At 42.3% G+C, this 23,346-nt stretch overlaps 1 protein-coding gene across 1 annotated transcript in view; it reads left to right on the forward strand.

The window, feature by feature from the left end:
• The window catches only part of ADCYAP1R1 (ADCYAP receptor type I), a 190,483-nt gene extending 171,731 nt beyond the window's left edge, over positions 1-18,752 (forward strand). The window contains exons 14-17 of the mRNA XM_045006930.1: positions 3,701-3,784; positions 11,901-12,030; positions 12,249-12,290; positions 14,942-18,752. Of these exons, the coding sequence (XP_044862865.1) occupies positions 3,701-3,784; positions 11,901-12,030; positions 12,249-12,290; positions 14,942-15,130 (445 nt within the window). The 3' untranslated portion in view covers positions 15,131-18,752. The remainder of the gene's footprint in view (positions 1-3,700; positions 3,785-11,900; positions 12,031-12,248; positions 12,291-14,941) is intronic.
• Positions 18,753-23,346: the final 4,594 nt, after the last annotated feature.

The raw sequence follows: 23,346 nt of genomic DNA on the forward strand, positions 1-23,346 counted from the left end.
ATCAAAGTGCTGATGCTACGCAAAATTAGAGCACAATACATTTTTACTAAACATTAAGAAATGGTTTGACCTCATGTGCTTTTCGCTCTGTTTAGAAAAGCAATAGGTCAAATTAGATCAGGTAAAACTCAAGTAAGTATGTTTTAAGAGGAAATAATTGGGGATTTTTGAGAGCTTTTTTGGAGAAAAAAATATTCCAGTTTTGTTTTAAGAAAAAGCCTTTTTTTTTTAGTTTTTGCGTTCCTTTCTTCCCCTTTTTTCAGTTATCAAAAAGGGAAAGGGGTAATGGATTTGGATACAACTGCATGGTATCCAAAAAGACCACACAAGCAATAGTGGTACAAAAGCTTCTAGCAGATCTACATTCTACATATGTTTGGTTTATCTTGTAGAACACAATAGCAGGGACATAATTCTCTATTGTGCTTGGTCCTGCTAGTGAAGGCAGGGGGCTGGACTCGATGACCTTTCAAGGTCCCTTCCAGTTCTAGGAGATAGGTATATCTCCATATATTAAATTAAATTAAATTAAATTAAAAATGTATTAAATTAAGTTCAGTAGGATAGTTGGAAAAAAAGAAAACTCGTGGAAAGGTTTTGCTGTTTTTTATGATGTTCTGCAGACCTTTTCCGTAATTATTCCCAAACAACGTGTATTGCTCTTTCCTGGCTTTGCAGCAGCACTTGTCATCAAATATTATTTCCAGAGCTGTGTTTTTTCCTGCTGCTAATGCTAGTTTAGCAAACAAGCAGAATCATGTTGGTTTCTTATCCACCAGAATGATCTATATACACACACACAATGGAAAATTAATCTGCCAACTAGAAAAAGAGTGTAGCTACAGCTGGGTCAGTCACAGGATATTTGACAGACAATTGGTCCAATAAAAGATGTTATTTCTAAGGAAAAAAGGAGTGACGTGATAAGGGAAAGCATTTCTCACGCTTCAAAGAAGGTGCTACATGGAAACGTGTCAGGAAGAATTAAATCCAGGATTAAGATTTTCAAAAGTGGTAAGCAATTTTGGGGGTGTCAATTTTTGGGTGCCCAATTTGGGAAACTATAAAAGGCCAGATTTTCAGAAACTGCTGAGCACCGGCCCTCTGAAAATCAAACAGCGAGGTACCCTAAATCACTAGTCACTTTTGAAAATTTCAGCACTCATAAAAACAAGCTGACTGAATCTTCTAAAATTGTCTCCTGATTCCTCACTATGGATTTCAGTTGCCAAACAATGCACAATACAGCACAGTCAAAACAGACAAGGTACATGATGCAATGAACAGTTATACTCTGAGAAGTGATTTTCTAACAATAACACCATGCAGTTCTTTATTTACTCTCAGCACTATGCACAGTAAATGAGCTCTGCTTACAAGTCAAAGCATGATTATTTTTTTCTATCTGCTAGAACAGTTTGTGCCACGAGATCGAAAATTCCTGCTCTGTTCTCTCTGGCTCTTACATCATCACCAATAATATTCTGCAGTTGGAATGTAGCTATCCAGGTTGTTAAAGGTGCAGAAAGAGAGAAGTGTCTTTAATAAGTGACTCAACAGTGCTAACCGTGGTAATGCATATGGTCCAGCTACAAAATATTTATTCTACTTTATTGTTCCGTTTATAAAATGCACCTTTCTGCCATCTCTAGGCAAACTGATGGGCCTGAACTGAGTCATCCCAATGAGCGTTAGGGCTGGCAAGCTTTGACTTTGCCACCTCTAGCAGATGCACAAAACCACAAAATAATAATATATTAACACAACCAGAGAAAGACATGCTGTCAGTGCAAAAAGTCCCCCAAACTGTCATAAAAATTCCTTCCTTCCCATGCCACCTCCCTGGGCAAATGCCTGAGTAAATAAGTAGGCTTTGCAATCAAGAGAGCTGAGTTACGTCTGTGAGGTCAGGTTGGGAAACAAACTGCAGTCATTTGCTACCTGACCCAAGAACTACAAATCTGTGGGCTGTTAGCTGGAGCACCTCAGATGGTCTTAAGAGAACAGATGAAAGGGTTGGAAGAGCATCAAGGATCCCCGAAAGCCCTGAATCCAGCCAGGGGAGAATTCTCCTGATGCAGGAAATGAGAAAGACAGTGACTGTTGTCTGAAGACCTCCTCTCAAATATTCATCTAGGGAGTATGCTGTGGGAGGGAGGGGCATATTTGGGCTGGAGTTGCAGCATTGCAGAGATTTTGGACAGACCCCGGAGCCTGCCATAGCTTAGCCTCCCAGATTTGTCTAATTCATCCTGGGGGCTGCTCTGGCCCCCAGAGTACCCCAGCAGCTGGAGAGCACCAAGGCGGCTTAGATCCACCTCCTTAGCCCCCTCACCTCTTGGTCGGCAATTTCTGTGCTGCATCTCTTAGAAGTGCAGCATAGACAGCCCAGGGTGGATAAGGGGCCAGCACCTCTGCTTCAGGGGAGCTGTGCTGATTTACACCAGTGGAGAATGTGGTCCCTAAAACAGCCAGGACCCCAGATAATATACCATCCGTACATCAAAACCAACCCCTTGATGTCCCCCCAGAAGCAAACAAGAAGAGAGCACTTGTGTAACAGGGTCCCTGGGGAAGCCCCACTAAGCAATCACATTGGGCTTCTGGGGGCTCGTTCATACCAGAGTTATGCCACCAATGTAATCTGGGGCAAAGTGAAAAGTCCACCTGCAGGTGGGTTGCAGCAACACAAAGCATTCGTAAGCCCTGCTCCCTGCCACGCGCTGCTCACGCAAATCGGGTGGGGCTTGCTGGGGCAGGGTACTTGACGCAGCACATCCCCAGGGCAGCCTGCATTGATGGAGACTCAGCCACAAGTTAAAGCTGTCTCCCCAGACAGAACCCCCAAGGGGAAGCAGCGATGCAGAAGCCACCTGCACACGCTATATAAAGTTGTTAGCCATTGGCTCCTTATAAATGTTCCCCCAACTTGCCCCAATACTACCTTTCTTGCCAGCAGTGGGCACGCCTCCCAGGCACACATGGGAGTGTAATGAGTCCCTCCTCTTCCAGGGGGCTTAGCCGGAATCTCAAGGAGAAGGTGCGGTACTGTCGATACTGAATAAGGCTGCCGTTTTTACTTGTATACTCCTCTTAGCGTAAGCACACTGACAAAGCGTGAGATACGTCCCAATGAGCAGAGCCGGTCATGCACACAGTTTCCCAAGGAATTCCCAGGGTTTAGAGGAAGCTAAACTGAAAAAAACACATTGTTGTCCGTGACCACTTTCTAATAATGAATCACACGTGGTTGCAGAGTTACACATGCCTTTAATTTGGGGCTGGTCAGACCACAACACAGACTTACAGCAATTTCTGTTTTATAACTTGATGCCACTATTTAATTGTTTTCCATAATACCTAGGGTCTGTTTCAATTGAGTATATTGTTCTTTTATTCTCTGTGCAGTATCTGACAGCAAAGTCACATGTATTTTTTTTAATGCATAAATGTTCTAATCACCTGCAGCCAGGTTGTTCCTCCCTTAACTTACTGTGAATCAATACACCACAATTGCCAGCGGCAGCTAATGCATTTTATTTATGTTTTTGCTTTGATCAAAGAGCTGGTTTGTGCTGCATTTGCGTTTAGTTGCATCCACTTTCCATCTTTGTGCCATGTCTCGTGAAATGTGTTGAAACTGACCTACTTTGGCCTTTTCATGGTATTCTGAAAAAAATGCTAATCTTGTCATATTTAGCAGCTGCGTTCAGAAATGCTACTGTAAGCCCAAGAGGGCTAACCAGCACTCTTGCAAGATGTCAGAACTATCCACCATTACCCTGTAAGTGTACACAATCCCGTGACATTATTGTGTTTTTGTGAGGCATGTTGCAAATAAATGGTTTATATTAGCAGCGGGTCCAAAGGGAAACTGTTCATTATTTCTTGTTGCATGCGGATGATTTTGGTTTTGTTTTTTGTTGTTGTTGTGTGCTTCTGCTGTTACATCACAATCAAGAATGTTAAGCTTATTTGTTTGAAATGTGTCAGTTTATTGACCAACATGATTTATGATTATGAATAGTAGAATTAGGGCTTAATCCAAAGCCTTTTGAAGTCAGTGGGAGTGTTTTTTATTGAGTTCAGTTGATTTTTGAATCAGTGTGTAATATACCCACAAAGTCTTTATGAAAACTTAACAAACCTGCCCATTTTTAAAGAAAAAGTATTAATCATTATGTAGCAAGGGAGTGCTATGCACATTGGAAAGAAAGTACTTTGCCTGAAACTTTGCTAGGAAAAGATAAATATGAAAAATATGGACCAGCTCCACAGCTGGTATATATTGGTATACCTCCACTGAAGTTAATGGAGCTACAGCAGTTTATGACAGCTACAGATCTGGCCTAAAATGTATTTATGTATCTTTGCTATGCTGTATGATGTACAGCGCAGCTTTCACTGGAATTTCATGGTAAAGTCTTGTGATTTGAACCCTGCACTCTCAAAGATGGCCTGTCAAACTGATCTAAACACAATACAGCCTTTTCTCAAGGTCAGGGAAATTTCCCTTCTGAATGGTTGCACATTTTTTCCCTTTGTTTTCTAACCTATCCCATTTTAAGCCTGAAAATATATTTTTTTTTAGTTTGGAGACTGGATCTCTTCTCAGGTTACTTACAAAAAGAGAGCAGAGGAGGTGCCCAAAAAGATTCAGCCAAGGAACTGATCCTGAATAAAAACAAACAAAAGAAATAAAAAGTAGGAAAAGAAGAAAATAATTGTTTAAAAAAATCGGCAAAAGGTATTTGCTCAGTCCAGAGAAGGCAGTGATCTGAGAACACCATAGAAACTGAAATCCGCATTTCTGAGCTAAAATATTTTTTAAGGATGAAATTCACTATTTAATTCATAGGGAAATGGTGGACAGGCCTAATGCTGAGCCTCTGCATAGCGGTGAATTTCACTCTAAGTGAATTCAAAGGAGTTGAAAGGTGGTAGATTGACAGCTGAAGTCTTCTAGCTACCATAATATAAACCCGGCACAGGCAGCAGGCAATGTTAGCTCTCCATATGCCATCCCTGTAACATACCTCCAGCGTGTTCATGAGAGCTGCTGCCGAGCTGTGACAGGTTAGTTTAGTATTCATGCCCATTCAGCTGTTAGGCTGAAGGCATTAAGTACGAGCATTCTTACTGGCATGCCAAACAAGAGAGATGTAACCAGCTGCCCTGTTCGGTTTCAGAAGAGGCCCTGCAGATCTAAGTGGTGTGTTGTCCAGCCAGGCAGAGATAGGCAGGCCATTGACTGAATCCTCTACATTTCAAAACTGTAGAAATATACAGAAAATGTCTCTATCCAGGAGATTGCTGAGTTCCCAAACAACCATACCCTCTCCATATCCACCCGTCTCAGATTCTGCTTCCCCCTCCCGCTGCCGCTGCTCACCATGTCCCTTCTCTCCTCCACCCACCCCCTGCGAGGCTGCCCACCAGGTCTCTCTGCTCCTTCAGCCTCCTCTCCCCGCGAGATGCCTCACATCCCTCCTCTCCTCCACCCCCATCCCGTGAGACCCCCCCCACACCTGCCATTCACCACGTCCCTTGTCTCCCTCAGTCCCAAGAGACACCACACCTTCTGCTCACCATGTCTCTCTTCACCTTCCTGCCCCGCGAGGCCCCCCCACCAGCCGCATCCCTCCTCACCCGCCCACACCTCGTGGTGCATCCTTCCTCAGGCCCCGACCTGTGAGACCCCCCCACCCCGCCTGCTGCTTGCTGGGGCCCTCCTCGCTGCTCGCTCCAGCAAGGGGGTGAGGAGGGACACGGTGCTCAGTGGGGGGTCTCACGGGGGTGGGGGTGGAGGAAAGGAGGGAAGCAGCGAGTGGCAGGTGGGGGATCTGGTGAGGGCAGGGAGTGAGGAGGGACTTGGTGAGTGGCAGGCGAGGGGAGGTCTCGGGGTGGGGAGTGAGAAGGGACGCAGTGAGCGGTAAGGACCTCAGGAGATGGGGGGTGGAGTGGAGGAGAAGAGGGATTCACTCACCAGGCAGTGGTGGGCGGTGGGGGCCTCAGGAAAGGGACGGAGCTGGGAGGAGAAGAGGCAAAGTGCAGGGCCTTGAAGTCCAGCAGTGTGTCGGTGGCAGCTGTGCCAAGGTAGGCTGAGCCTCCACTGGCCTATTATATCCACCACCCATGACAGCCACGATGACTCCAAGATCTCTTGTTCGAGTGGCAACATCTAATTTAGTCCCCATCATTTTGTATGTGTAGTTGGGATAATTTTTTCCAATGTGCATTACTTTGCATTTATCAACACTGAATTTCATCTGCCATTTTGTTGCCCAATCACCCACTTTTGTGAGATCCCTTTGCAGCTCTTCGCAGTCCGCATTGGACTTAACTATCTTGAGTAATTTTGTATCATCTGCAAATTTTGCCGCCTCACTTTTTCCAGATCATTTATGAATGTGTTGAATAGCACTGGTCCCAGTAGAGATCCCGGGGGGACCCCGGAAGTTTTATATGAAAGTCGTCAAGAGAAGAGAACTAGGGACTCAGCAATAGGCCTCAATCAGTCTGTTCATAAATTGGAATAGTTGTCAATGTTGTCTCAATCTTAATGTGCACAGAGTAGCATTGCCTTAAGCTTATATATATGACAAGGATGTAGTTCTGTTAGGTGGCCTCATGACCAGACTGGCATAAGCAGGGAACCATGACACAGACACAACTTCAGTAAGCAGAAGACATCTAGAGAAGAGAGAGGCAGCTTTCAGCCTTCAGCTGCTGTTTTTTCATGATTCCCTCTTTCCCAGAAGCAGGAAGAACAGATAAACCCCAGAGCTTCCTCACAGAATCCGTTCCAGAGTCACGGTCCTCCTCCCTTTGGGGGCTGTCTATGTGTCTGACAAGGAACGCTCACTCACCAAGCCTTCACAATCTCTCTCTCACCATTCTATCTGCCAGGATTTCTAAGTCACAAGATGTGTCTGTGTTGAATCTTATTAATTAAGGTGGAAGAAAACATTTAGGACAGCTCATCCTCCTTACCGGCAGTTCTTTCCTAATGCTTTATCAGTAATGATGGTCTTGGTTTTTTATTAACCCACAGGGGCTGGGATTTTCAGCAATGTCTAAGGGGGATGGGAGTTGGCTGCCTCCCTCCCTTAGGTGCTTTTGAAAAATTCCTGGGTAATTTCCCTGGTAATGTTTGTTTTGCATCTGTGAGTCTGTGCAGTACCTAAGAAATTATTTCAGTCAGAAAAAACAAAAACAAAAAAAAACCTCTTAGAAAGCTTCTCAAGACAAACTTTTCTGGAGTTATGCTCTGCTTCTTAGAAGAACTGCACTACAACTATAAAGCATTTCTCCAAGTTCTACCTACCTATACATTCAACTGAGACAATCCGTAATAGTGCCACCTTGTGACTAACAAGAATGTTATTGTCGAATCCAGTTTTTAATGCCCTAAGCAATGGTGAGACAATTCTGCGTTGTATTAGCTCTTGTGGTCAATATGTTCTTCTTATTTATATTCTGGCTTAATAATCATATTATTAATGTCAATCTTTTACTCCTAGTTCTTACCCTCTTGTACCACTCTACATAATTCCTCTATAGCCATGTTTTTACATACTTCAAATACTTATAGACCTTTATCATTTCCCTATCCACCTATCCACCCAACCCCACTTAGTCATTGTTATGCATATTTGGTTATTTTGGGTGGAATTTTCAAAGCCATATAAGGCATTCCCTTTAGAATTAGATTTATGATTAGAAATTAATGGTCATTTAAATATTTTGATAGCTTTGAAAACCTCTCTATTATTTCCTTAGAACTCCGTTCCAGATCACAGCACACACACACAAAATCTCTGATTTTCTCAAATTAAGGTGTTTATTTTCCCAACCACACATGCAAAGACCAGTCATGTGTTTTAAAATCTTGTTTAAAATGTGAACTATGCATAGGGTAGAATATTCAATACAAATCACTGGAATGGGGACTAAATTCATCTAACATATTTGATCTTTTCCATCTTTGATTCATGCAGACCTATGCCCCCAGCAATGCACATGGGCTTCAGCAACCTCTCTCCAAACAAGCTCATTAATGCAAATGAAAGAGTCCGTATAGAGGACAAAGTTATGGAACTTTCCTCGTTGTTATTTCTTCCCTCCTATTGTAAATGTACCTCACTTAGGGCATTAGAATTCAGGTTGGTTGAGGCAACCTCATCAATCAGGAGATGAAGAAAAAGAAAAGGAAAAAATGAATCCATGTGTTTTCACAATAAAACTCCATTGCTACTCTGACTCCCAGTCACACTATAAAAGTGAGAAAACCCATCCCTGAAACTGTGATAACAAAGTCTCTCATTTTTAAGGCTTTCGTTGAAGACAGCCATCAAAACAATAGATGTTCTGCCTTGTTCGTTGTCTAACAGGGCATTTTAGCTAACTCTGGTATCTTTAGGGGTGTTGGACTGTAGCCAGGAGTTTAGTCGCATTTCTTAGAGGCTGTGTCTCTTCCAAACAGCCAAGTAATGTTTGGTTGGCGAGCTAGTGTTTCTGCATCTTCAGTAGCATGTCTGTTAAGTTCTGTGGCCATGAATGTAAATGGAGGCAGCACGCGGTAACAGTCTTGCTTCCATCACTGCTTCTGCTTTCATTTTTCTTTCCTGCTGCTGCTTCTAATAAAACAACAGGAATCATCACTTCATCCTCAACAGACTGTTTCTGCCTGTTGCAGGGTGACTACCCACCATCATGTTGCCAAGCCTTCTCATTCAGAAACAGCTATAGAGAGCTGCAAAAATTGTACCTGGATACGAATTTCTGCTCAATCCAGGGGATGTTCAGAACTGGTTTGGGTTTAGCTTATTATAGCAATAGGGCCAGCTGTGAAATTGAGATTTGTGTGCAAACTTCCCCAAGTTCACGGGTATTGAGATCCCCGGTTTTGGCTGTGACCCATCTGTAGATGTGATAGCTGGCTGCCAATGCTGGATAGCATCTACGGAGAGATTTTGGTTCATCAGTTGTTTTAATTTTGTGTTTGTTGCCTTTTGGTTTCCTCACCAGCAGTTTTGTTACATACAAGATCTGCACAGTATAGAAATTGTAGGGATCTCAGTTCCTTAAAGATGGAGGTTGTTAATGCCCTTCCCCAACGTCCTTTTGTGACATGGCCAGTCTATTGCACCAGATACTTCAAGTTGTCTTTCATCTAGGCTTGCTCTTTCATCCATTTCTGTTTGTTTTCTTGGCCTTTGCGGAATATGGAGCATTGAGCCATCACACTGCAAAGCTCATTTGTTAGTTCACGTGTTTTCTCCATAGCAGTAATGGAAGCACAATTATGAAAGCACATGACTCCTTTTTTAAAAAAGTGAGGAAACTTGTTCTGTTTAAAGCATGATTTTATTTAGTATTTCAAAAAGTCTCACCAACCAGCTTAGAGCCTTTGTCTTGACATCCTGCTTCAGGAATAGTATGCTTCAGTCAGACAAGACAGACTCCTTAACAACATCTAATTCTTTTATACCCATTACAATCTCCTTTTCTAACTTGTTTTGAGCCAATTTTTGATCTTCTATAAATCTGTGTGTGTATAAAACACTTATTTCTTAGTGTTCACTGTGCATGTATTTCCTTCAAGGTTTTCCTGGGGTTAATTAAAGACAATATCCTCCAATCCTGAGATGGCATTGCAGTACAGATTCTGAGATTTTAAAGCCAGTAAGGACATTTTGATCAACTAATCATACCTCCTGCTTAGTGCAGGTCATAGAAATTTACCCAGGCATTCCTGCATTGAACCCAGTAACTTGTGGCTGAATTAGAGCATGCCATTTCCATCCATTGTGAAACAATATACTTTCCATTCAAGCTGGGCTTTTTTTTTTAAAACATCTCCTCTCTAAAATGATGGATTTTGGAGAGCGATAGCTCCTTGTCTATCTTCATGCCTCAGCTTGATCTCTTCTCATTTCATGGTGAGCTTAAATATTGTAGTGTCAAATGGGTTTGAAGATTCTGTTAACCTGCTCTCTCTTCTTGTGCTTCTGTCACTTCTCTTATCCTCTGTGATATTTTTGTAGTCCATAAAAACTGTGTACTGAGGCTTATGATAGACTCATAGACATTAAGGTCAGAAGGGACCATTATGATCATGTAGTCTGACCTCCTGCACAGCGCAGGCCACAGAATCTCACCCACCCACTCCTGTAACAAACCCCTAACCTATGTCTGAGTTATTGAAGTCTTCGAATTATGGTTTGAAGACCTCAAGCTGCAGAGAATCCTCCAGCAAGTGACCCATGCCCCATGCTGCAGAGGAAGGCGAGAAACCTCCTGGGCCTCTGCCAATCTGCCCCGGAGGAAAATTCCTTCCTGGCCTCAAATATGGCGATCAGTTAAACCCTGAGCATGTGGGCAAGACTCACCTGCCAGCACCCAAGAAAGAATTCTCTGCAGTAGCTCAGATGATATAGATAGGAACATCTATCTTAGAGCTGGAAGGGACCCTGAAAAGTCATTGAGTCCAGCCCCCTGCCTTCACTAGCAAGAGCATGTATTGTTTTTTGCTTCACATCCCTAAGTGGCCCCTCCAAGGATTGAACTCACAACCCTTGGTTTAGCAGGCCAATGCTCAAGCCACTGAGCTATCCCTCTCTCCTTAAATGTGCAGTAGTGATCCATTGTAGTGAATTGACCGATGAAGCCTGTATACTCTCACAGCCTGTTGACTACCTGTACTTTGGCTGGCTCAAGCTGTGTCAGACAAAGGGGAATGCTGCAGAGGATGGGGAGGGGATACTGCCAAGAATACTGCCAGCAATGAGCCAGTGTCACATTTTCGCAGGGGCATTCGGTATAGCCATGTCAGCACTGCCCATGAAATAATTGCGGGGAGTTCTTCCAGAGCTCGGCCAGGGCCTCTTTCTTTCTCTATTCTCACCTGTATGCCAGCTTGTTTTAAGGGAAATATTCATGTGTCCCCATCAGATGTCTCTCAGCCACTCATCTTTCTACTGGAGGAAATTAACCTTTGCAACCAGAAGTTAATCTTTGTGACCGCTATATCCACTTTGTTTGCAGATAGGCATTCAGTTGGCTTGTTCCTTTTGTGTGCTTACCCATAAAAATTCAACTTGTATTGTAGCAGAAGGCAAGCGATGGTTTCTCATGGTGGCAAGCTGCCCCACCAACCACAGGCTTGCTTAATTAGGGCTTGACTGATGCAACGACATTGTGCTGGCCCTCTATGTAGCGTGAATTTCATCCATATAGAATCAATTGCTCACTAGTTCATATTTAGTTCCCAGTATTCTTGCCTAGACCCACTGGGCTCGATTTTCCTCTCACACCATTTTACATTGGTGCAACATAGTTGATCTCAATGGAGTTACACATGATTTCCACCAGTGTAAATGAAAGCAGAATCAGGCCCCTGGGCAGTAAAGTCATGCATGCATAATACAATGGAGACCTTTTCTCTTTCAAGAAGAGGTGAACACACAGAGAGGAGATTCTGGGTGCTGCATATAAAGAAGGCAATCAGGTGTGCTATTGTTCTTGATTTTATTTGTATTATGGTAGCACTCAGAGACCACTGCTAAGATCAAAGCCCATTGTGCTTGGTACTGGACATATCCCTAGTAAGAGACAGTCCCTGTCCAGAAGAACATGCAAGCAAAATAAGAGAATATGATAGTCCACAGTTCTAAACTATTGATACATATTCAGACTCAGACTGTACCAAGTGTCAGAAAATGGGGGCAGAATAAAATGTGGGCAAAATCAGGGGATGGGAACGAATGGGAAAACTTTATGTATATATTATTTTTATTTATTATTATTTTTTGCAAATGGAACACCACAAACTGTTAATCAAAGCTCAAGTTGTCCCTGCAAAGATATATTAACGTTCTTTCAATTTGTCGTAACAGGAGGCTGGCCCGCTCCACTCTGCTGCTTATCCCCTTGTTTGGAATTCACTACACTGTGTTTGCCTTTTCTCCTGAAAATGTCAGTAAACGGGAGAGACTAGTGTTTGAACTGGGACTGGGCTCTTTCCAGGTGATTATACCATGAATTCTGCTTTTTTTAAAAAAAAAGAAAGAAAAGAGAACTCTGGATTTGTTATGACTGCTGTGCATGGATCTCTCTTTGACTGTGTGTTCATTCACTTACCGTAGGTGCTTTGTAGACTAGCAATTCTCTCTCTCGCCCCCTCCTATTTTCAATCAGTTCCTTGAGGATTTTAATTTAAGGTCTTTTCTCTGCTGTTTATCCAGGGCTTTGTCGTTGCTGTTCTCTATTGTTTCTTGAATGGGGAGGTAAGATTTTTGATATTTTTACCTGTTCTCCCTCCGCCCCCATCTGTTTAGCATGACATTTGCTTGTGATCACACCGTGTAACCCACCTCTCAGCTGTAATTCATTAGCTATCTACTCCTTGTTTGCATCCAAATTTCAGACTGCCTTCATCAAAGCCGGAAGCATGGTCTTTTGGTCAAAGTACAGGGCTGGCAGTCAGATAGGTCTGGGTTGTCTTCCTGCCTTTGCCTCTGGCTTACCCTGTAACTGCTCGGAAAGTCACTTGGGACTCCTACTACCAGTGCAGGATTGGGTTCTTAATAGCCTTATGTTACAGTGTAGCTGTAAAATGGGAATAATAATAATTCCATACTTTACAGAGGTGATTTGGAGCTATTTTTATTACTGCTTGTAAAATGATTTGAGATCCTTGAGTGGAAACAGGGGATTTTGCCTCTAAAGATGCAACACAATATTTAATATTTATTTCCAACATTTTGCTGTGCGTAATATTTGCAGTTTCTTTACATTTTGTTAAATAACTTAGTCCTATTTTAAAGGGCACTTTCTCAATTTTGGCCTTTGGCACAGTGAGTGGAGAGGAATGAATTGCAGTCATGGCCATGGCATTTATGATTCTTGCCTTTCAGACACTGTAGATTTGATCCTAGATTTGACAGTTATTTTGTTTGTTATTAACCCAAATTGGTCTCTGGGGTTTGCAGTCATTGTGGTTTTCCATATGAGTGCCATTTACTATGGATGTGGGGTGGGGGGGGAGAATTAAAAATATAGGGCCGAATCCTCAGATGGTGTAAATCAGCTTTTCTCAGTGGAGTGATGCTGATTTACATTATCTGATCTGGCCCTATAATGAAAGGCCCTATAATGAAAATTATATATAATTTTCCCCCAAGTATATATAAAACTGACCTTGCCAAGGCACTGCTTACAGGGAAGTTTTAGGCAGTGTTCTGCACTTTTTACATAGGCAAATCTACAGTAATTGTGCATGTGAGAAATCCCATTTCCATGCAATAAAACTATGCTCTAACTTTGTCTGTGCATCTCAGTCATGAATGAAGATTGAGAGATATATTGTCTAGTTGATGTGCAGCATCCTAATAATGCTTAGCATTTATAACGAGCTTTCCATCCTTAGAGTTCTTAAAGTAGGGAGTTTCCCTTAGATAGAAGATTAGTTGCTAAGTTGTATTTACATTCCCATTGCAATCAGTGACACATTAGGTATACCTGGGTATTCAGCGACCCAGCAGGTGAGTGTACCGTACTGCGTACATGTCATATATACACCCAACAAGTTCAGCGAGCATCATGTGGTTAACAAAGAAGAGTTAAACCTAATTACTTGTTCATCTTCCAACTGTACCTGTCATAGCATGTGCTATTATTGCGTCATTTAGGTGACATACCAGGACGATGCTAGAAAGGGTAGCATGCACACTTTCATATCTGCCTGCTGTCACCCCTTTGTGGGGAAATGAGAGAGGAGAATGCAGTGTTTTCATTAGCCACACATCCACAAAAGGCGGATGGAAGCACTGGGAACAAGATGGGGATGAGATGTGGATGAAGCATATTCCGTCTTGAATGGTTCGCCAAGGTCCCAATCCAAAGTCAATGCCAATCAAAGGGGAAATCTTTCCATTGACTTCACTGGGTGGGGGCGGTTCATACCCAAGGAAAGATTAACTCAATAAGTGCCAAATGCAATGGAGAGCAAAAAATGCAAGCATGGTGATGCAGATTGTTTCCACTCATAAGGGAAAGACTCCAATCTGATTTGAGGATGGTGGGTCCACAAAGTTGCAGCCCATTGTTTCAGAACTGAAAAAAAAAATATCACTGACCGTATCATCCCTCTGCTCTAGATATGGTGGGTGAAATCCTGGCCACACTGAAGTCAATAGCAAAGTTCTCACTGATTTCAACAAGGTCAGGATTTCACCTGGAGTATCCAAGCTAACCACTAACTGCCTGGAGTTAGGAAGAAAGTACCACTAAGGGCAGAGGAGTCCATACTTGTCCATTACAGGATTTCATGGCTATGCTTCTTCCAAAGTATCTGGTATTAGCCGCTGTCATAGACAGGATACTGGACCAGAGTCATGACCCAGATACTGTGAGAGTCGGTGGGCTTAGGAACATTATTAATGTTATTGTTACATTTTTATTTATTATTTGTATTATCATAATGCCAAGCAGTCCTAGTCATAGACCAGGACCCCAATGTGCTAGGTGCTGTACAAACACAGAAAAACAAAACAGTCCTGTCCCCAAAGAGCTTACAATCTCAGTGTAAGACAAGAGACAACAGATGGGGGAGTATAAGAAATCAATGAGACAGTAGTCAGCATGGTAGGCAGTGGACATGACAGGACCTCGATGCACCCCTGATCTGAATCATGGTGGCAATTCATGTTCCCTGATGTCAGTGAGCATAGACTGAGTATACAATAGGGTTGCATTGCATTTCCCCACTGCCTCCACCCCGTGCACATCTAGAATTCTCCCTAGAGTTCACTGAGAGGAGAAGTTCAAGACAGGACTTAAACAAGCATTGTTTATTTTTGAAACTTGATTGTCTGTCAGCATGTACCCGAGCGGCTAAGTACATAAAAAAATGACCTTTTAAAGTTTCTCCCTAAAGGTGCAATCAGAAATAAAGAGAAAATGGAGGAGCTGGAAAGTCAACCGGTATTTTGCTGTGGATTTCAAACATCGCCATCCCTCTCTGGCGAGCAGCGGAGTGAACGGGGGGACACAACTCTCCATTCTGAGCAAGAGCAGCTCTCAGATTCGGATGTCCAGCATAAATGCAGAGAATCTAGCGACATGAGCAACTAAATAACCCCTCCCCCCAATAAAACCCAAGACACCCCGTTAAAAAAAAAATCATAATTTTGGTGGTGTGGGTTTTCTTTTTTAATGATTATTATTATGATTTTTTAAATGTAAGATGTGTCCACAAGCATGAAACAAAACATCCCTGGCATTTTGCAGAGAAGAAAAAAAGGATATTTTTTTAACAATCATTGTAAATACACCACTAAGATCCATGCCATTGACAAAAAAAAATCAATAAAACGCCAAGCCCACCCCCACACACCTATTTTGAGCATCTGCAAGTAATCCATTGTCAGCCAAGTGTATCAAGTGATTGCTGTGCAGTTGTGAACATTGGTTGCCAAACTGATATAAATCTCTCTGTGCATGGACTTCATTGTTGTTATGTTTGGGGTCTGGGTTTGTTTGTTTTTCTAATCCAATGCATCGTCGCTATGCCTCATTCCCATCTTTCGTGTCTGAATATTCTCAGTCTCTTTGGAGTCTTAGGATATAGCTATAGCGTTGGGGTTAATAATGCCAGCCAGTTCACCAAGGACTCCGGAAATGGATTTCATGGCTGGATTTGGTCAGAAGAACTCAGCGGACTTAGAACATCTGCTGTGACTGTGAGACAGCATACCTGTCACCATTCCGGAGAGAGGAATCCATGCAGCAGAGATGGGGGCTGCTATTTTAGGTTCTAGCTAAGCTGTGAATTTTCTAAGAGGGCCATCCATTTGAGAGAGATCTATATTTTTGGGGTTGATAGGTTGGAGTTTTGAGTAATGTGAACAAAGATTCCCCACCCCCACCTCCCCAGAGGCAAAGGTCAGTTCCAGGAGTCTCGCTTCCTCTGAATTACACTGAAGCTCCTGCATCGATGTCTGATCATTGCACTGCGACTGGTAGTGGCATGACATGTGTGTGTGACCTCTGCGACCAGGCTGGCATTGACAGTGTTACGCCTCAAGTTTGCCAGCACAAGAGACTCAACAGGGGTCCAACATGGTGGTGCAGGAAGATTAATGTCCTCAGTGTCTGTGGAGCACCTAACGTGAACAGTCAGACACTACGGAAGAGAATGATAAAGACTTTGGATCATTGACCATATCTGGCAGTTTCTTCTGTCATTGGATCTTTTGTTTGTTCACCAACAGATATTATTAATGCCAATGTCAGAGGGACAAAAGAAAAAGTCCTTTCCAACTTTGCCTTGCAGTAGAGCCACGACTGGATACATATCTACTTCAGTCAAACATCAATGATGTCAATTATTTCTTGAGAGGTTTTATGTGGTGCATAAAGGCTTTAAGGACTGTATTTGCTCTTATTTCTGTGTGGATTTATATGTGAGTGTATTAAAAAACAAAATGACATTTAAATATGATGGTTTGGACTCAAACTAACAGCAACCAGGGAATTCAAAATTATGGTTAGCTCTTTGTTCTTAAGTGAAATGAAAAAGAAAGTGTGTGTGGGGGGGAAGATATAGACACAACATTTTCCTGTCGGCAGAGATTTTGATTTCACTAGGTTTTGTTAGTTTAGTTCAAAACTTTAATGTCATTTTAAATATAGTTTTTTTAAAAAAAATAGTTTCCTTGTTTTTAAAAGGAAAAAGTCATGAAAAGTTACGAAAGAAGTATTAATTATAATACTTAACACTTAGTGCTTTATGGGACGTATTCTGCTCTTAGTTACAGCCGTGTAAATCTAAAATAATCCCAGTAGAGTTAGGAGTCAATCCTGCAATACATTGAAATGGATGGATCACTTGATGATGACCTATTCTGTTCATTCCCTCTGAAGCACCTGGCATTGACCACTGTCGGAAGACAGGATACTGGGCTAGATGGGTCTTTGGCCTGACCCGGTATGGCCATTTTTATGGTCTTATGAAATAAATGGGAGTGCTGCCTTGACTACAGTAGGTGCAGGAGCAGACATTTATTCCAGATTCACACCACTATAAGGGTGAAATTCACTCCTGTACAGAAGACCAGTAAAAGGACTATGTACAGCTTAAATGTACTTTGAGGTCTTAAGTGGGATTTATATGATGTACAGGCTTTTTGCCAGTCCTCTGCATGGGGTTGACCCTAACCGAGAGTAGAATTTGGCCCCCTATGTTCCAGACCTTGTGCAAAAATTACGTAAGTACTTTTTAACTGATAGATTGGAAACTTTTCTCTCATCAGATGCTGTAAATAGCTATTTTAGCAAGTTTCCCAATGAATCATGTTCTTAATGGACCAGAAAGACACTGAAGAGGGAGAGGGGTAAAGTCAGATCTATCCGGTAAATATATACTTATAATTTTTTAAACAAAACTATCTAATATTAAATGAACAGATGAAATTTAGTTTTGTATTTTCTGTAGTATGGACTTTCATGAGGTTAATACTGACAATGCTGTAAGTGTATTATAAAACGAAATAATGGACAAAGCATATTTTGCATGAATGGTTACTAGCCAATTTTCAGCCATTGATCACCATATTTAAAACTTGCCTCTGGTTGGAGGCCTTTTTTGTGCCACATTTCAATCCAGAGCAAGAGGTTTTTCTCTGGCAGTTCTAAAATCCTCTCCTAGTTGAGTTGGTGGGTCTCAGTCCAGTTCCTCGTGGGCAAGTGTCCACATCACAAAACCACCCTTGCAATTGGCACACATTGGAGGCTAGATCCTCAGCTGGTGTAAATCAGTGCAACACCATTGGTGTCCATGCAACTACGTCGGTTTACCTCAGCCGAGGATCTGACATGGGCACATTATTATTTTTGAAAGGCTCAGCAAGAGAGGCCAGGGGCTGAATGGTCCTGGAGACTGAATTCACCTCTTGATTCTTAGAGCCCAAACTCAGGATTGAGGCAGGTTGGTGGGATGTTGTGTTGGAAGCTTCCACACTATATGCTGTACTTGTTCAGTAGACCAGTAGTTCTCAACCTGCGGGCTGCTTGCGGCCCAATCAGCACACAGCTGCTGCCCATGTGACATGCTCAGGGCCATGCAGGTAGTGTATATACATATTGTGTGGATGCAGCCCACATAACACACAGAGAGCTTCATATGCGGCCTACAATGGTAAATAGGTTGAGAACCACTGCAGTAGACTGAGAGAGGACTTCAGTCTTTGAGATTTTCCATCCAGTATCGTTCACCAGCAATGAATTTACTAGAAGTTGTAGCTCTCTATATACTTAATATATTCTATAAAGTACAGGCAAATCCCTTCTAGTGGGATTTTTTACTGGAAGTACTGACCACTCTTACAGTGGTGGCATTCATGTGGCCACTGTATTGTTCAGTGTTACTCGAAAGATCATACTTCAGGTATATATAGAGAAACCAGTAGTTACTAAACAAAGATTCTAATGCCATTGCACAAAATATGCTCTTGGGTATCTTTATGTCGAATGTAAATTGAAGATGCTAGATGTGCGTGTCACCACTTCTGGTGACCATCATCACTAAGCGTCAAGATAGAAGGAACCAAAAGGAAGAATTGCTTCAAAGCATGTGTAAATATCTATTCACGTGTAACAGTGTTTGTTTTATTTCTACTGTGAAATATATTTTGGAGTTAGAAAGTACATGTTATTAAAACAAAATGGAATTTAAAAAAATGTGTGCTTTGCTCCTTGAGCCATTTTTATAATATGCCAATAATACATTTCCTGTCTAATTTTCTTATTTGGCTTTTGTAAATGTACAAAATCTTCTGTACTGCAGCTTTTGTGGGTCTGTAGTGCATAGAGCTGCTGTTCCGTTGTCTGCCGTTGAATGGGGAGATCTGCTACGAGATGTATTTTAAAATCCTGAAAGAAATACTGTGTAAGAGAGGTGTGATTTTTCAGTGGTGTTGGGCACACTTATCTCCCTTGGACTTTATTTGGATTTGTGGGTGCTCAGCAGTTCTGAAAATGAGACCCTGGGTGCCAAAATCTAGGTACCTCAATAAAAGAAGCCTGAATTTCAGAGGCACTAAGGTTGAAAAATACAGCTGCTTTGCCTAACTTAAGTACTCATGTTTGAAAAAATTGGGCTTAAGATTTTAATGGCACAATCTCAGTGATGTTCAGGAAAGACTCTCGCTTCTCTTTTTAGTCTGTGGCAGATGATTCCCATTGGATATGGAGGTCTAATGGAAGTTACCTAGTTACTGTAGTAGGTTCAGAGAAGAAGTAGATCAGTCCTGAAGTTGTGTCTGTGATACAATATGAGAAACCATGTCCTTACAGTTCTGGCGCAAAGAACTACATGTGTGCAGCACTGTTAATACAGTGTTATGGGCCATTATTTTCTAAGGGACCAGTCTTCAAAGGTGCTGAGTTCATCAGTTTGCAGGATCCTAATATTTATTTTTTTCCACAAGGGCTTTACCAGAACACTAAAACCAATGGACAACATGAAGTAGGCTAGGGTTTGCTTGGAAGATCCATGCCATGATTCCCACTGCACGTGGACATCAGTTAATCAAAGCTAAAGTTCTCCTGGATGTAAAACTCAGAATTCAAACTCTCTTTCTGTGTATTCCCAAAGGTGACAAGTTATGCCTATGTTGCTTACATTGCTGGTCGTTACATTAAGAGGGCTAGACAAATTATATTTTTGTGGCAGTTATCAGAGATAGAGGTTCCTCAAGTGCCTTTTAGGACCAGACAGCAGTTTGGGGAGGAGGGAGGCGGCAAAGGGGGTGAAATCAATTTAAGATTATTTTTAACTGCAGCAAGCACGTTATCTCTTCTAATATATAAATTCATGATCAGTATGACCTCATACTATGACACAGTAAATAATAATATGCTGGAATTATAAGAGCAAGCCTACCTGGACCATGGTAGTATCCTTCTGCTTAGAGTCTATGGGAGTTTTGCCCTTGAAATGGGAATGGAATTAGGCTCTTTATGATTGTGGAATCAGATCCAAAGCTCACTGAAATCAATGAGAGTCATGATACTAACTTCAGTGAGCTTTGAACAGGCCCTTAATATAGACCCTAATCTGGATTCTGGTCTCAGCACCACTGGTGTAAATCTGGCACAACTCTGTTGACTTTACTTATGCTGATGTGAGGTCGGAACTGGCACACGGCTGCCTTGAAACCTTGTAACAAGATGGTGGAATCTCATTAGTTCCACAGGTCTCATGAAATCTCCACCATTTGAGTTGGCAGAAATGTCACAGGATCAGCTGGTGAGATTTCAGCAGTGTCGCATCTGAAGTTGACTCTCAGCCATGATTTAGATTCCAAAGTGAACTGGCCTCTGACTAGTATGAGTTCAGATCTTAACATTATCTCCCTGGCCCATACGTACCAGAAAATAGATGCCGACAGTGTAGGGAGTCCAGCAAAGCCATTCACATGATTTAACGACATTGAAACAGCAAAAATAATGGAGGGAACTAGATAGAGTCACATCTAGACAGAGTCTAGTCTCAACACAGATAACCGTTCCTTGTTTAACTCACATCACCACAATGCACGCGCTGCTGTCTCTTGTTCCTGTGGGGAAGGTGTAATGTTCAAAATGGTCACCTTCTGGGAAGCTTTGAATTGTCACTTCTGCTGAGAATCTCTTACATGTTCTGCTTTTTTTTCTTCACCGCTTAAAAAAGTATTTATTTTCAAGATGCCAGAGGCAATATCTCAGAGCTGAAAGGGTCAGCGTGGAACCGCAGTTCTGGTTAATGCCTTCACCATGAAGTCCTCGAATCAGCGAAACTGTCTCTAAATAGAGCTTTTGATGGAGTTTTCCATGGCTTCAGATGATCTTTAGTTAACACAACAGAACAGTCTGAAAGTGCCAAATGTACATTATGGTGGCTTGCTCTGGGGATGGGGGAGATCAAAGTAGACTAACCTGCTACAATCAGACTAGATGCTCCTCTTCATCAGCAGAGCTAGATTCTTCATCAGGGTCAGGACAAAGGCAGGGCTGTGACCATGCCCCTCCCCTTTCCGCAGTAGCCAATGGAGCTGCGATAGTGCAGGGCAAAGCACAGGCTGCATCCATTAGAGGAAGTTGCAGCACCAGCACTGGTGTGTGCTCCTTGAGCAGCCTCCCAACACACACACACATACTGGGATTTAACAGCCACAACATAGTCCTGTAGCTTTTTGCTACGTGCCAGTGAGCTGCTTAGAAGACAATCCAAATGGTAACTCCCCCCGCCCCCCTGTTCAGTTTACATGCTTGTAAATGAGAGCAATATAAAGAGGTTTTATTTTTCCCCGTTTCATTTATATTTCAGCAGGACTAGGGATTTCTTCCACCCTTTTTCCCCCCACCCCCCATACATTGTTGTGTGTTTGAAATTCCAAGCCTTTGTGTACATAAGGCTCTGAAGAATGTTTAACAGCATCTGTTTACGTGTCATTACAGAACAGTCTTATCAGGAGAACTGACATACCTCGGAAAGTCCCACCATGGGCAGTCGGATGGCCCGCACAGATTTCACCATAGCCTGCCACAGTGGCTACTTTTTCCAGGCTGCTTGTTGAAATGAGGCATTTTGTAACTTCTCACACACTTCTAAGAAGAGAATTTGATCATGTACTTTGCTTACTACGTTAATAAGAGAGGAAACTTACTTTCGGTCGTATTTTTTGGCAGTCTTAAAAATCTTGTCCACACGAAAAATAATGAAATGTGGCCCGGTGGTTTTATAAACCTTTTGACAGGTTCAGTATTCCCTGATGGTATTTCCAGGCTTTTCCTCTATCTAGTTGGGATACACTCTAACTTACATTGCCAGATATTGAACTCTGGCCCGTCACACTGCTGCTACTATTTGTAGTTCACCATTCTTTTCATCTCCTCTTTTGAGGATGGTCTTCCCACTGCCAATGCCTACGGTGACATTAATCTTCGCATTTAGCAATGCCAGTCCTCCGCTCAGTGACCATCTTCTTGGTTTTCAAACCCTGTGACTGTCCAGCTCTGAAGCCTAGAAGCTCTGTTTGTAGTAACAAAGGCAGTCAGTGGGCTCTGACTCACGCTACGGAGGCTGTTCCTGTATATTGGAGCTGGTCAACATTTTCCAAAATTTGATTTGTCAATGAAAATTTTGAATTTTGACCACCAGGAAAAATATGGATGCTTTGACATATCACTCATTCAAACATCTGAGCTAATAGCCATTGCTCCCTGTACTCTAAAACACCACTTCCTATTCAATATCGCTTTTCTTGCCAAAGGAAGGTTTGCTCTGCTCACAGAAGATTTCCAGGTTCAGATTAGTGTTTGATACAATTCAGAGCTTTCTCGATGCTGCGCCAAAATTAGCCAAACTTTCTGAAGTTATGCAGCTCACTTATTATATACATCATGCTCTTTGTTTGTGGGTAGCTCATGCTATCATTCCTATATGTTAGTAGTAGTCATTAGTTGTAGTACAGTCATGCTGAGAGGCCACGACTGAGATCATGGCTCCGTTGGGCTGTTTTAGATAGATTGGGTTCTCTCAAGAAGAAAAGACATGAGAAGTTACAATTCCTAGACTTCTCCAATTGCCCAGTCAGAAAGGACAGCATTTGTCCTTTGTTAGATAAGTCTCTCAAGTCAACAATTATAGGGTGGCTACTTCCTCTTCCTTCCTTTGAATCACTTTATTAAGAGAAGCTTGTTAATGCATGAAGACAGCATTTGAAATGAGAATGTTCCCAAGGTGATTTGTCCAAAGGAGCAATAAGAATTATGGCCTGAATGATCGGGTTTCAGATAGGGGGCTTTTCAGTTGCAGTGATGCCGCCATATTAGGGCTATTTAAATCATTTCTGGAAAACATCTGACCCTTTGCTCATTTTTAGAACCAAACCCAGTTGCACTTTCTTCAAGACTTGGCTTTGAAGCATTTCATTAGCTGGGTTTTTCCCCGCCCATCGTCCTTTCAATTTTGCTGACATTGCACTTCCTGCTCCCAACCAAAATCAAATGGTGCCAAAGCACCACAGGAAAGGCTGGTCTCATGGTATTTCTAGCCATGCCCAGGAGTATCAGCAATGCACTGAAACAGTGTTTTCCCGGGAGATTCACAGTTCTGTGCTTGCAGACTGCAGAAGCTGGGCCAGTTCAGAGAAACTTCTGAACATTTGTGTGTTTGCTGGGTTCTGACTGCCAACGTTTTTTAAATGTACCCATCCCTAGTTAATGTGAGCAAAGTCCTGCTTGTCTTGCCTGAGTGTAGGGAAGAGGAGAGAAAAGTAGCACAGGAGCCTATAACTT

Source organism: Mauremys mutica, chromosome 2, assembly GCF_020497125.1.
Source record: "Mauremys mutica isolate MM-2020 ecotype Southern chromosome 2, ASM2049712v1, whole genome shotgun sequence".
Lineage (NCBI taxonomy): Eukaryota > Metazoa > Chordata > Testudines > Geoemydidae > Mauremys > Mauremys mutica.